Source organism: Stegastes partitus, unplaced genomic scaffold (genome assembly GCF_000690725.1).
Source record: "Stegastes partitus isolate 25-593 unplaced genomic scaffold, Stegastes_partitus-1.0.2 Scaffold12, whole genome shotgun sequence".
Lineage (NCBI taxonomy): Eukaryota > Metazoa > Chordata > Actinopteri > Pomacentridae > Stegastes > Stegastes partitus.
The window spans coordinates 1592410-1606401 of record NW_007577743.1 but is presented as its reverse complement, the minus strand read 5'-3'; the positions used below and the strand labels follow the sequence as shown (position 1 = coordinate 1606401).

The window sequence follows — 13992 nt, the reverse complement described above, 5'->3', positions numbered from 1 at the left end:
CCCCGGTGTTTTGCGCTGGGCACCTTTACTTGCATTTTTAATTTGCACAGAAACAAACAACTGACAAATGAACGAATAAATGATGATGCACATGTTATGCATATGCATATGTTGTGACTTCAGCGTCCGCTGAAGCCTCTGATCCACTGAAAAGCTCAAAAATAACATCAGATGAAAACATCAGATCTGTGTGGGGGGATGAAGAAGATGTAATCTTCCTCTAATAACATGTAGAATAGCAGAAATGTCACATTTCCATCACGTGCTCTGTCGTCTTTTCCACCATTTGAGCTTTAGCGGGAGCTTTTTCAATTCCATCACCTCACTGCGCCCTGTTGTTCCTCCATGCTTTATTGGTACCTAACTCCACCAACTGTTCATCTGGGTGAACCAGTTCCTTCCCATATCAGTAGTGGGTGGAATCGGGCATTAATTCACGTTTTCTTTTGCCAGTTAGCTTCAAATTTGGTGAAAATTTCTGCTTTGTTTGGATGGAAACTCAGCTATAGTTAGCTTGTACAACCTACATATGAGAACGCAGAGAAACCATCAGAACAGGCTGCTTCAAGAACAAACATCAGCTTCTTCAAGTGTTTGAATTCAAACTGTGTGATGCAATGAGTGAACTGTGTTGATTTTCACCGTGACCTGGGATGAAATAAGGCAAATATCTGCCAGGAAGATATCAATCGAAATTCATCATATGTTGGTAAAACGGTTAAGTACGGGAAAACGTATGTGATTTATAGTTAATATGACATGCAAAACTCCAATCTGGTCCTTTAGGTGGATTTGAACTGCTCCATCCATCCACCCAAACATCTCATCACTTGTTCTCTCAAGCCTCATGAATCTTTCTCTTTGCTTATCTATCGTCCTGTTAAGATGAATCACCGTATGTTGGTCATTATCATGGAGGGGGGGGGAGCTCTTTACTGTGTCTCTTCTCCTCCTTGTGCTCCCTCTCCCCATCCCTCCATTCACACTGAGAGAAATCGGGAGCATCAATCGTGCCGCTGAGCTCATTCCATTTTAATTGAGACGTCCATGTTAAGATGGACATGAATATTACATTCCAGGGGCTCTATTAATATGCTAAGGCCAGTCTAAATGTTTCAATATTCACAGTGTAAATTATTGAAATTGTGTTCATGGGCAGCGTCAGATCATTCGTCAGAAATGTTTAGTCTCTGATGTTCAGGAAGTGATGGAATTTTAATCATGTGCGCTGCTGCTGCTGCTGCTGCTGCTGAAATAGGACGTGATTTCCCATGATGCACTGTCACATGTGCTTGACCAGCCCTCCCTGCGCTGCTGACCTCCAAGTCACCATTTTTAGCTTTCTTAATTAGAGAAAAAGAAGTGGAAGACAGTGTGTGTGACAGGTATTCCTTCCTATCTGCAGGCCTGTCTTTCTGTCTCCCATCTGTCTTTGAAGTCCCCATGCATGTCAGACACACACACACACACACACACACACACACACACACACTACGTACTCCGGAAATTATTCTAAAAAATCCTCATCTGATGTTCCACTGAGCACAGACACGTCGGGCAGCGACCACGCCGATAAAGTTGGCGTTTCGAGTGACTGCACTCAGAAATGTATAAAAAGCCGGTTGCACGTCGGCAGCGGCGGACGTCGTCGCCTGAGGTTGCACACACACACCCACACACACACACACACACACACGCCTGTGCAGCGTGTTGTGGAGGAAGATGGATCGGAGTACAGATTGTAAGTGACATGTTAATTTCTTCTCCGTCACTCACGGCCGAGGCGTCCGCTATCAAAGTAAAGGGACACGAGCCCCAGCCATCAAGGCTTTCCTCGTCTTCTTCTCTTCTTTTCTCATTTCTCCCTTTTTCTTCCCTCGTTTTCTCGTTGTGGTGCGTTCCAGGACCGACTGTGATCAAGGAGATGTTTAATGTAGCTTTCTGCCACATTCCTGGAAACTATTTGATTCCTGCCTTCGCTCTGCGCTCGATGACAGCTCGTAATAAGTCCCCCGAGCATCCTCTCATCCTGAAGGTCAAACCACATGTTTAGACAATAAAAGGAAGGGAGATGGGGCATCGGCATCACAAGGCTACGCTGAGAAAAGCACATTTAAATCCTGTTTAGAGAAAAAAAAAAAGGGGGCCAGCAGTGAGTGTCAACTTGAAGAAAATGTTTTTGCAGCTGTTCTTAAGGTTCACAGGTGATCAGAGGCCAGACACTGGTGCTGATGCCAGACGTTAAAACTGCATACATGCTGATTCATTAATACCGTCTTGTGTGTTTTATTGTCAGCCTGGATGCTTCTCTTTTCAGTCCTTTGCTGTGTGTTTTCTTAATATTTCATTGCAGCGGTAAACTGACTATTACTCAGCCCTGTTTGAATAAAGAGCTTTTTATTCTCGTGTGTGGATTTTACTAAAAAGAGCCACGTGTTCTGTCAAATTCACCGACAACGATAACGACTTAACCTTGCAGTGATGTAACTACGAGCATCAGAGGGTCGCTGCTGTTCTCTGAGCTCCGTGTGCAGGTCGAGTGCGAGACGTTCCTGCGGTTCGTGCAGCCCTCGACTCCTTTCATTTTTACGACCAGTGTTACTAATGTAAAGGTTAACAGCCAGGAGCAGAGACACAGTGAGCTGTGTGACATCTTAGCCCTGCTGAGAGATCGATCTCACCACAGACCACCTGATGTTTCTGACAGCTGGTGTGTTAACCGAACTCTGTGTTTCTTTGTGTGTGTGTGTGTGTGCAGGCAGCCCTGGTACTACGGCTGGGGCTTCAACCTGCCCCGGGGTCAGGCTCTGCTGGACAAGTGGAACCAGATCCCCGACAACACAGACATCCTGGTCACACACTGCCCCCCACTGGGTGAGACTCACATTACAGCACACACACACACACACACAACCTATTGCACAAATACACACAAACAGCTTTTAACAGATACACTTTAACATCACACACATGCATCACTTCACTTCACTATCAGTACACACACCGCAACTATCTCAAGCATTTGTGCACACGCAGACATGTGCACACACACACATATGGTGCAAGCGCAGAAACAACAGCACAAATGTGTGTGTATACAGGTAAATGCAGTTCATTCACACATAAGGACACATTCAGAGTTCAGTCAGGTTTGAGCCACATACAACCCGTACAGCACCTCCATCCTGAGAAACAACATGAAACTTCAATATTTTAAATTATTTGGATTTTTGAATATGCTTTTTTTTGGCCTTTATTGGATAGTGTTAGTCAGAGAGAGACAGGAAAGTAGGGGAGAAGGGCATGTGGGAAAGGGTCATGAGCAGGATTCAAACCCATGACCTCCACATTGGGACTGTAGCCCTGCACATGGGACGCCAGCTCAACCAGGTGAGCTATAGCGGCCCCCAGAATATGCTTTTTTTTAAAAAAAACAAAAAACAACCTCTTTGGTTATCTCGGCACACATTTCATTTCACAATTTGAATATCTAAATAATACTTCAAAGCTCAGACATACAGTGTGATTTTAAGAGGAATATCTGAACGATGTAGTTTTATTAAATTTGTGGCCACAGTCTTTAAACCTGGATCGTTCACTGAGCTCATTATGTAGTCAGCCTCTGGACTGAGTGTGAGACTGACCTCCAGACAGGCCCTGGGAGCCGAGGGGAGCTCAGTAGGCACAGCACAGCGCTTGTATTGTAATGAGATCATTAAGCTCTGAAATAATAATGCAGTCATCCTGATTCCACTGTTTTAACTGAAAATATTATTTGCAAAATTATAATATTTTCTATCAATACAGAAAAAAAAAAACCAGGTAGAGCGAGGCAGACAGGAGGAGCAGTTCAGATCGGAGGAGGAGGAAGTGTTGATGGTAATACGTCAGTGCAACCAAACGCAGGCTGAAAACGTCCTGACAAACAAAAGCAGTCGCAGCCTGGAGTGAATTTTCCGTTTATCGATGGTCATGCTCAAATTCAAGGTTAACTCCCACGAGCCAAAACTTCCCGTCCGCTCTTTGTTTAATTCTAAACGTTAGCTGGCGTTCGGTTCTATATACTTTCAATGCGTGCTTTCTTTCCTTCGACAACCTTCCTCGCGGCTCCTGTAAATTCCATTAATGCCGTGTTTACGCCGGCTCTTCAGAGGCAGAGGCGAATTGTGTGATCTCGGTGAATCCAGCAGAAAACATAATTACCCTCTGTTAACATGGCGCCGTCTATTATTTGAGCAATCCTCCCTTAAATACATATGCAGTGAGGGGAGAGGCCCACCTTGCTAACGCTGTGCCTGAGCACACACAGACAGGATGTACGCCTCAGAAACCCGGTACAAAATCCACAGTGAAGCTTCAATCTATTTATTCATTTATTGACTTAAACGCGGTCATATTTAAATGCACTGACTCGAGAAATGCTGATATTAGCCTGTAAAATAAACATCAGGAGTTTTTGGATTATACAGGAAGACATGTCAGGGTGACAGTCAATATTTGTGCAAGTGCGAGTCTGCAGTCATGGATTTACAAGAGCAGAATTAGATTTAAGATGAAGGAAGGTGAGTGGTGACTGATCTGATAGTGAAAGAGGGACTGTGGGGCGATATAAAGACGGCTGCATCGAGGCATGACGTCACCCACTGGTGTGCACTGGCGACAGCTTGAAGCCCAAATTTGCAACTTGTGGTCGCAGGCATTTTGTCCATTTGGTGTTGCGTCTTACACTCCAGAAACGGACCGCTCCCTCGGACCAAAGTGAACAATAGCTTGCTCTGTGCTAACAGGACAATTATCACAATCAAGAACAATCATCAAACTGACCAGAATGTTGCATGACAGCCTTCTGTGAAGGTTTGTGTGACTTCTAACAGGAGGTTGGCAGACAGTCAGTCAGTCACTTAGTTTTGCTGTGATCTCTAACAGCTTCATGAGGAATTAAAAAACAGTGGTCCACGCCTGTACTGATAATGATAATGACAATAAATCACTGTGGGTTGTGGCTTCGCTCAGAGTGACACCATTTTCAGGTTAGGCCGATCAGCCGTACATCACACACACTGCAGATCCACAGGCTGCCAACAATTTAAATAAGGCTAAATCATACAAACAGTCCTCAAACCTATAAATCACATTCTGTCCTAAGCAATCATCAAATCACAAGGCACTCCTTACAGAGGATCAATATTCTCAAAAACTGACTTTTTCTCCTCATGCAGACAAACAAAGCATGATCCTGACTTATTCTTTTCTTTTTCCAGTTCAGTTGTATTTATATGGCACCAGTTCACACATCATAGCACGTCACATAGTCCGGTGAAGAGCTTATGAACTGTTAACACAAAAACCCAACAAATCCAACGTTTCCTTCGCTTTTCTTTTCAACAAGCCGTCTTCCTCAACCGGTCGGGGTGAGGGGTGGAAATGTGGGGGCTGGGGCAGTGGTTGGGATGGGCAGAGCAGGATGTGGACACTGTGTGTTGTAGCTTACTGGTCTCAGATGACTGGCAGCAGCCTCTGGCCAGCTCAGATGCTTAGATGCTGCCAGAACAGGCTCAGGTCATTTCCAAACCTGTAGGTGGCTGATCCGTACCGTTGTTCCTCTGGTCCGACGTACACACAAGTCCAAACAAGTCACACAGCAGAAGTCATTCAGACTCACTGATTGGACTGTTCTGGTGATGTCATCCTGCAATATCAGCACAATCAAGGCCGATGTGGGAAACCGGCAGCAGGTCTGTCTGCACCTTGATGCTTCTTCGGTGTATATTTGTGTTCTCTGGCAGCACACAGAGCTCGTGAAAAAATAGCTCATCATTAGTAGGTTATTATTGCATCCTGCAAATCATACACACGGTGATGCTCAAACGTGTTTCCATGGTCACAAAGTGATTAACTTTGCTTATACAGATAAACTATAAAATCAATAGCAGACAGATTGTTCGTTATTGTTCCAACTGCTTTTAAACCACAACGTAAAAAATGAGACTGAACTGATTGGAACTCGATCTTTTGGTCCACCAGCTCTTTCTAACTGGGCGACCACATCAGGGAGTGTTTCAGCCAAAGCAGCTTGGTGTGGAAACAACCTCAGATTCCACTCACATGAATCTGTGCCTGTACGACTTGAGTTGCACTAACATTAACCGCTAATATTTTGTCATCAGTTTACTGCCACACATATCCCCCCCTGAGCTGCTCACACATCTGGAGAACTTGACTGCAGTGATCTTGAGAGTAAATAAATGAACTGAGCAGCATCCTATGAGGACAGATACAAGAAGCTGGAGCTGAAGCGGCAAAAACCGCATTTCCTCAAATGTCCACACGAGGCCGACTCCAAGAGGGAGTCAATCCCCATAGACCAGCATGTTAAAATGTCCAACCTTACATCAGAAATACATCAGAACAACCGTGTTTACAGCCTGGTACAAAAACAGATCATGTCCCTGTTCATCACAACCGTACAAGGGGTGGTGTTTGTTTTTTATTTTTTATTTTATTTTATTTTATTTTTTAAGGTATTTTTTTGGCCTTTTTGCCTTTATTAGACAGGACAGTCGAGAGAGAGACAGGAAAGTGGGGGAAGAGAATGGAGGAAGGGGTTGCAGCAAAGGGCCATGAGCGGGATTCGAACCCATGGCCGCTGCATCGGAAACTATAGCCCCTGTACTTGGGTCGCCAGCTCAACCAGGCGCCCTATTTCTTATTTTTGTAAAGTAAGGGCGTGGCAGCTGTGAGTGATGGGTGGGTCACAGGAAAGTCCCGGATGGCCCGTAGACATGAGCATGGCCTCGGCTCCACTCACCGACCACCTCTTCACTCGTTTTATCCCAGCTTTAGGAGGAGTCAGCCGCTGATGAGATGGTGACAGCAGGATCCACCACACTGATGTCCATCCTACAGCTGATAGAATAAACGCTTGTTTATTCACAGAAACTACATAGACAACACACTACGCTTCCATTTCTACACTCCTTAAGCACACTCTGTGAATGGTTTCTTCTCTTTTCAAGTGAAAGCGAGCGGTGGAAGCGGCGCTAATGAATCATTGTTGTACTGAGCGCCTGAATGAAAGGTGAAGATAATCAAAGCCATGACTCACGCGTTCAGTCAGCTCGACCTGCTCTGCCTGAAAACACACTTTACCTGTAGAGGAGATTACTAGAAATTCTCACCGATCACCTTTCAGCTTTTTACACACTTGTTTCACCCTCACACACACACACACACACACACACACACACACACACTCGTACACCAGCGTCGCAAGAGTCTGAACAAACACAGATGCTCGCTCACAAGCTGACTGACATCCCGCACACACACACACACACACACACACACACGTCTCCGTCTCACACAAGCAGACGTTCATACACACACACACACACACCCACACACACACACACACACACGTCTCTCTCTCTCCGACTCTCACTCTCATACACACACTTTCACACCTCATCTCCCGCTGCAGCTGTGGTGTTCAGACGAGTGTGTGTGATTGATTTCTGTGTCTGCGTCTCGCCTGCGAACACGGCCGTTTATTTTCCATTCAGCTTAGCCAAGTGTCTCCAGCTATCTGCTCGTAAGCCACCGGCATATGGAGCAGCTACAGCAGGCTACTAATGCATGACACACACCACGCAGAACAAGGCTGGGCGGAATGGCCTCGGAAAGACAGAAAGAAAAAAAAGGAATGGATGACAAAAGTAAACGGCTCCTCTCGAAATGTCTTTTAATAGGAATAAGAAACTAACGACGGACAAGAAAGTGCAGGAGAAAAGGAACGCGAGCAAGACATCATTTCGCACTGCGGCAAAAGCCACCGTCTTTTATGAGGCGCGATAAAGCTGCACATCGGCGGCTAGAGAGGAAAAATATGGCCTCTTTATCTGGCTGTGAGGAGGAAGTTAACAGCAGAGACAGAGAAGGGAGAAAGTGAGACAAAAAGAGGAAAACAGGCTCAGTGCCCATAGCAGCAGCTGCTTTGAAACAAGAAGCACATTAGAGCGAAATACCCCGAGACACAAAAAGCCCTCGTAACTTCTCACTTCACTTCCACCGTCTCCCAAGGCTTGTAAAGAACACACTCAGAGTTTTAAGGCGTTTTATACCTAAACTGATACTAAAAGTGTGTGTGTGTGTGTGTGTGTTTTACAGGTAGATAGATTTAGACAGTAAAGAAGTCCGACGACTGCATCACGTTAACAGCATGACTGATTCACTGCCAGCTGAGAACATGGACGTTTTGTTTTTTTTTGTGTCTGTGTCAAGTATGAAAGGGTCCATTAACTCTGCCGTGAGCGGTTTAGGAGTGAAAAATAAAAATGTAGAAAAGATCTTGAAGTCCTCCCCAGAGTATCTGTTCTTATTCCTTCTCTTTGTTTGGGAATGTGAATAATGAGAACTGCTGCTTCTCTGCCAAAATGGCCACGAACTTCTCTACCTTTGGTCCTGAGCTTTCACTTGTTCTTTTCATTCAAGCGCTATCCAGACGTGGGCAGAAAGTTGCCCCATTATTAAATTTACAAGGCTGCCAAGGGCTGGAGACATGAGAGCTGAAAATTGGGGTGCATTCCAATACCCATATTACCATACTACGCAGCATGCCAGAAAAAGATTTATTTAGTATAAATCCACTTTACATCCGCTCTGATTTTGCAGCGTGCGAGCCAGCATGCTTCCCTGGTCATTCTGTACCATAATCCTCCGCACGTCTGAAGATGCATCACATATGTCTCGGCGTCTCATGTGAGAAACAAGCTTGAGCCGCTGAGAGTGCGCAGACAGATGACAGCTCACTTCGCACTACAGAATGTGGCAGATCTACGAGCAAGACGGTCAAAGCTTAAGGTGCAATATTGTGCCAAAGTAGTTTGTGTTAATTGTATACATGCTGCGTGTAGTAAAAAAGTAAAGCCCAAAGACAAAGCATGCAGGGATGGACTCATGCTGGACTTAAATCACAAAAATGAGGACTTACAACTGCAGGAATTCTGGGCAGGCTGGAATTAGCGCAGGATCCATCCACTCGTTGGCCCTCTCAGCCTTCCTGTGGACAATCTGACAGCTTTGACCATGACGCTAACTGCAATTGCGCCAAAACAGCAACAGATAGTAGATACTGGATGTAGCTTCAGTTTCCTCGTAGGAAATACAACAATAGCGATTTGTTAACATATGTGGTGAATTTTACATTTTCAGTGTCAGAGAGGAGAAGACTGCTACTTGACATTTCGAGGGCAGAAAAAATAGAGCTTGTTGTCCTCTTTGAGTTTAACGTCAGCATGTTTGGATTTTTCAGGGATGCTCAGAAGCTACAAACCTACAGGAGGTACTTCACCATTAAAGGCCTTACACTTGTCTTAGTTTTAACCTTAAAGTCTTGAGACGTGACCTGAACTTGACCTGAAGGTTTGACATGAGTGACTAAACCTGGCCTGGTCTGTTTCATACAGATAGCGTGTGATGCTGGAGAGAGATCGTTGATGTTTACTTCCTGGGCATATTTAGATAGTTAGCATCTGGCAGATTTACCGTCCCTCTCCTGTCTTTCCACTTGTCCCGTGCACAATGCACAGGACGAGCTGCAGCAGTGTTGTGTGGTTTGGTCTTTGTTTGTTTCTCAGCCAGGACTCTGTACAAACAGGGAATTTTTTTATTTATTTTATTTATTCAGAAGATATTCCTTGAATTTGATTCGTATCTCACACTCCACCTTTACAGACTTGGACTTTTCCAAAACACTCGAGATCTGAAACATTACTTGATCCAAAAACACAGTTTGTCGACGGCACTATTTGTTTTAACAGGACTTTCTGGAGCTTTCGGGTAAACCGTGCCTGTCATTCCACCGTGCTTTAACTGATTTACACAGACAATGGAAAGCAGCAGCGTTGTCTACCTTCTCCTATATTTAATATCTTGATAACTAATCACGATCTGATCCTTATTAAAGCCGTCAGTTTTGATCATGCACTGCAGACCTCATCTCTGTTGATCTCATGGTGAATGAAACCTAAAAGTCTCGTCACTCTTAGGCCAACAAATCTCACAGAAACAGATAAAATATGACAATATAGCAGGCAGAGGATTTTCTGAGTACTGCCCAGAACATGGATCTAAGTCATACGTTTTGGGCTTTGCACTGTCGGTTGGAATAAAAATAAGCGATTTATTTTGAGGGTTCTTTTACAAAACTGTTGATTAATTGATCACAAACAATAATCATTCAATCTGCGCCTCTCGTTCTGTGTTTTTGGGATATTTCTACAGACTTGAAGCACTTTTAGTGGGACTTTTTTTTTTCATCATTTGTTCTTTTGTTCATTCTTTTCTCTTCCCTTTGTGTTTGTTTTCCGATGTCTGTCTGGGCCGGGCGACAGAAGGCAGGGAAGATGGAGGCACGAGCTCCTCAGTCATTTTATTCCTCCGACTTGATGCTTTTATTGACTCAGCATCAGCAGCATCCCTCCTCACAGAGCAGCCACTAAATCATATACACTCCATGCTTCATCCTTGTCACACATACTGTGAAGTGTGCATCTGTGTGTGGCTTTGATTGATCTTTATTTTTTATGGCTGCTTTCTAAGAGTCTTTTTTTTTTTTTTTTTTGTGCTGCGTAGAGCAGTTTGCCATTAGACAAGCAGCCTGGAATGAAGGGCTTCGTTCTAAAGCGTGATGTATCACCTTTTGAAGGCAGATGACATTCATAACCTTCACAGAGACACATTCAGCCATGAAAGCAGAAAATCAACCCAACACCATCAAATATCACATTAATGAATTACTGAAATGATCCAAATAGGTTCATTACTGCAGCAAGGTAAGAATTCAACAAGTAAATGCTTCTTTCACATTTATTTTTTTTTTGTCTGGCTGATGGAAACTCTGAATGAGTGCATAACGCTGCAGCACAATGAATTTAGATTTTATCTGCATGTCGAGGAGGATCATAAGTGCTGGTAATGGGACACTTAGCTGCTCTTCATGCTGTGCACCTTTGATCGTGGAAACAGTCACCTTTAAAGCAGAGACTCGGTGTTCACACAGTTTTGTTTTTTATAACATGCTACTGTGGAATCTTTTTGTTTCTTTATGGCAATAATGATGACAGAATTTAAATGGTAAGATTAAAATGAATGAATGATGAAACTTGCTTCTGTGTCCTCTCACCTCCTCCCACAGCAGCCACAACCCATCGAACTGCACTTTTCCTAAATGTCCCGTCCACCTGTTTATATGCAAATTGAAAGTGTTAATAAGAGCCTTGATTGGAAATGCACAACTTCTAAAAGTTTGGTTCTGATGTGAGCTGGATGGAATAGCGGCGACACACTCAGCAGCTTTTCCTCTGTTCTAATGACACGGATACGTATAGACAGACATGTAACCCTGGATGAGTGTCTAATTTAATAATAAATCACTGCTTCTTTGTGCAACATGTGAACTGCTGCTGTTTGCAGGATTTGTGAGAGCAGCAGTGTTTGCTGTGAGCTGCGTCTCATTTGCATTTCATCGTGTGCAGGTTTTCTGGACTGGGTCCCCAAGAAGATGCAGCGTGTCGGGTGCATGGAGCTGCTCAACACGGTCCAGAGGAGAGTCCAGCCCAAACTGCACGTGTTTGGACACATTCACGAAGGTACGTACGTGTGCTTTTCATGTTCCCTTGCATCTGGTAAGCATGGCGTGGTGTAGGTCAGGGCCTTTCTGGAGAAGCAACCTGCTTCGTGACACATTTGACTTGATTTGGATGTTACACTATTACACCATATCATCAGTGCTTTGTCCTGCTTTCTCTGACTTGTCTTGGTCTCAACTAAGCGTCCTCACTTTACTCTAGATGTATAGTTAATACATGTAAAGACAGTTTCCCTGCTTTTCCAAATCCAGTGAAGCCGTACGATGTGATTGACTTGAGTGTCTCCACTGGGAACGTTTAAACAACAGAATGAAAACTATCTAATGATCATAGTGTTTGTTTTTGATTTGTGTAGACTCAGACCACAGCCCTGGTACACACACACACACACACACACACACACACACACACATGTTCAATGCGGTGCTCTCTACTCAGACTGCATGTACGGACATTTTTTTCGTTTCCAAAGTCGGGTTTAATTTTTCTTTCAGGCTGACAAAAATCTTAATGAACTCAACGCCACAGCGTCACATCTATCATCCAACTGGTGTAAATTATGAGCAGCATCGCAGCATCTGTGGTTGTTAGCCTTAACACATTCTGAAGGCGGCAGTTTGCAGACATTCACCCACTGCTGCATCACTGTGACTAGATTTTTCTCACATATCCTCACACCTAAACATTTTGCCTTATTATATAAAACAGCTAGTCTCATATACATGTCGCCCAAATCAGAGAGAATCTGTGTCATCCACAGCCGAGTCCTGGCTTTACTTTAAACAGACTCTTTTTCAGTTAATTAAACTGACAGAGAGGGTTTAATTCCGGGCGTGTAACCTCAGAGAATATGGAGATACTGTACAATCGCCTCCTTAAAGAAAATGATTGAAGTGTGTATTAGAGAATAGCTGAGCTGCCACATCCCTATCAGCATTTCATCCAGGCCAGCGAGGGCAGAGAGGCCGACTCCCTGGGCTGAGGATAGCTTTTTTTCGGGGTTATCGGGTCAACGCTAAGCCCCTGGAGCCGCGGTCCCCCCCATCAGAGAGAACCAGATTAGAAACTAGATCAGATTTTATAAGAGGAGAAACGGGCTGAAAGCAGCTCTCTTCATTAATGTGAGGGCTCCGAGAGAGAGCTTCAGAGTGTGTTTTGTATTCATGTATTCTGAATGTGAAAGGACCAACACAGGCATGCAGAGTTCTGTTCCAAGAGACGCTGAAAGTGACACCTACACTTACAAAAATCACTGATGGTGCAAAGTTAAATTGTAGTACTTTTTGAGAGATGGCAGTTAACTTATGCTTGACAAAACCGCAACACTTTTACATCTGCCGTTCTGGTGGGCACGTCGTTCCAAAGTGCTTCTGAAGCGGAGATTTTTTTTAAACTGTAGTGGTGTTAGTGTCACACTCTCATGCATACATTTGCTCACACTGGAGTCTCATAATTTCAGACGAGATGAGCTTTTTCTTCCCTCCGCTCGCTGCCGTTGTGTTTCTTCAGCGCACTCCTGCAAGATTACGTCTTTGTTTGTGCCCATCAGCCAGCGCATCACAATTACCGTTCTTCCTGTGGTCCGCTGTCAATCAAACTGTCAAACTTCCATCTTATTTGTTTCCTATATTGAGGATATTTACTCAGGATTTGTGTCTCTGTCTTGTCTGTTTTGCAGCAGTGAAATAGGAGAAAAGCTGCACATGTCTGGCTTTAAGCTTTTATACAACATTTAAAGTCGTTCCTGTTTTCTGGTGCAAAATATAAAAAAATATGAAAGGACTGGAGAATAGTAATTGTTGATTTTTGCCCAGAAGAACTTTCCTATTTCTTTTTCACACAGTTTTCCCGTCCTCCTGCTTAAATGTGCATTTCTTCTGACTTCTAACGGAGCACAGCAGCTCGTCTTTAGTGAGATATGATTATAGAATTAAAGCAGCAAATTCAACCAATTTAAAATTTTTCCTGCTAAATTTTTGTTGCAAGTAAATGTGAAACAATCCCGTCAAGAGAGGAATATAGAGCTTTAGTAGACATGTTAAATTCCCTGATTGCTTTATTCATGACACCACAGGATATTTAATATTTCCTCCCCCTTGCAGGAAATCCATTGTTCAATTAATATTCTGGGATTAGTCTTTTGTGCTCTTTGCTTTGCAGACATGTTGAACAAGGTTTCATCCTCTGGTCTCAGATCTGAGCCTGGCACACGGCCACCATTGTGTTCTGTCAGTTTGTGTTGCAATATTTGATGTCATTAAAATACAAAAAAAATAAATCTATTAAATGATCTGTTGCACAATGTGCTAACGCAGACACACATGCAGGATGTTGGTAGTGATGG

The 13992-nt window shown here is 43.8% G+C and overlaps 1 protein-coding gene across 1 annotated transcript in view; it reads left to right on the top strand.

Moving 5' to 3' along the window:
- mpped1 (metallophosphoesterase domain containing 1) overlaps positions 1 to 13992 on the top strand; it is a 92324-nt gene that overhangs the window by 77153 nt on the left and 1179 nt on the right. Inside the window, exons 4-5 of the mRNA XM_008288222.1 lie at positions 2759 to 2874; positions 11535 to 11648. Coding sequence (XP_008286444.1) covers positions 2759 to 2874; positions 11535 to 11648 — 230 coding nt within the window. The remainder of the gene's footprint in view (positions 1 to 2758; positions 2875 to 11534; positions 11649 to 13992) is intronic.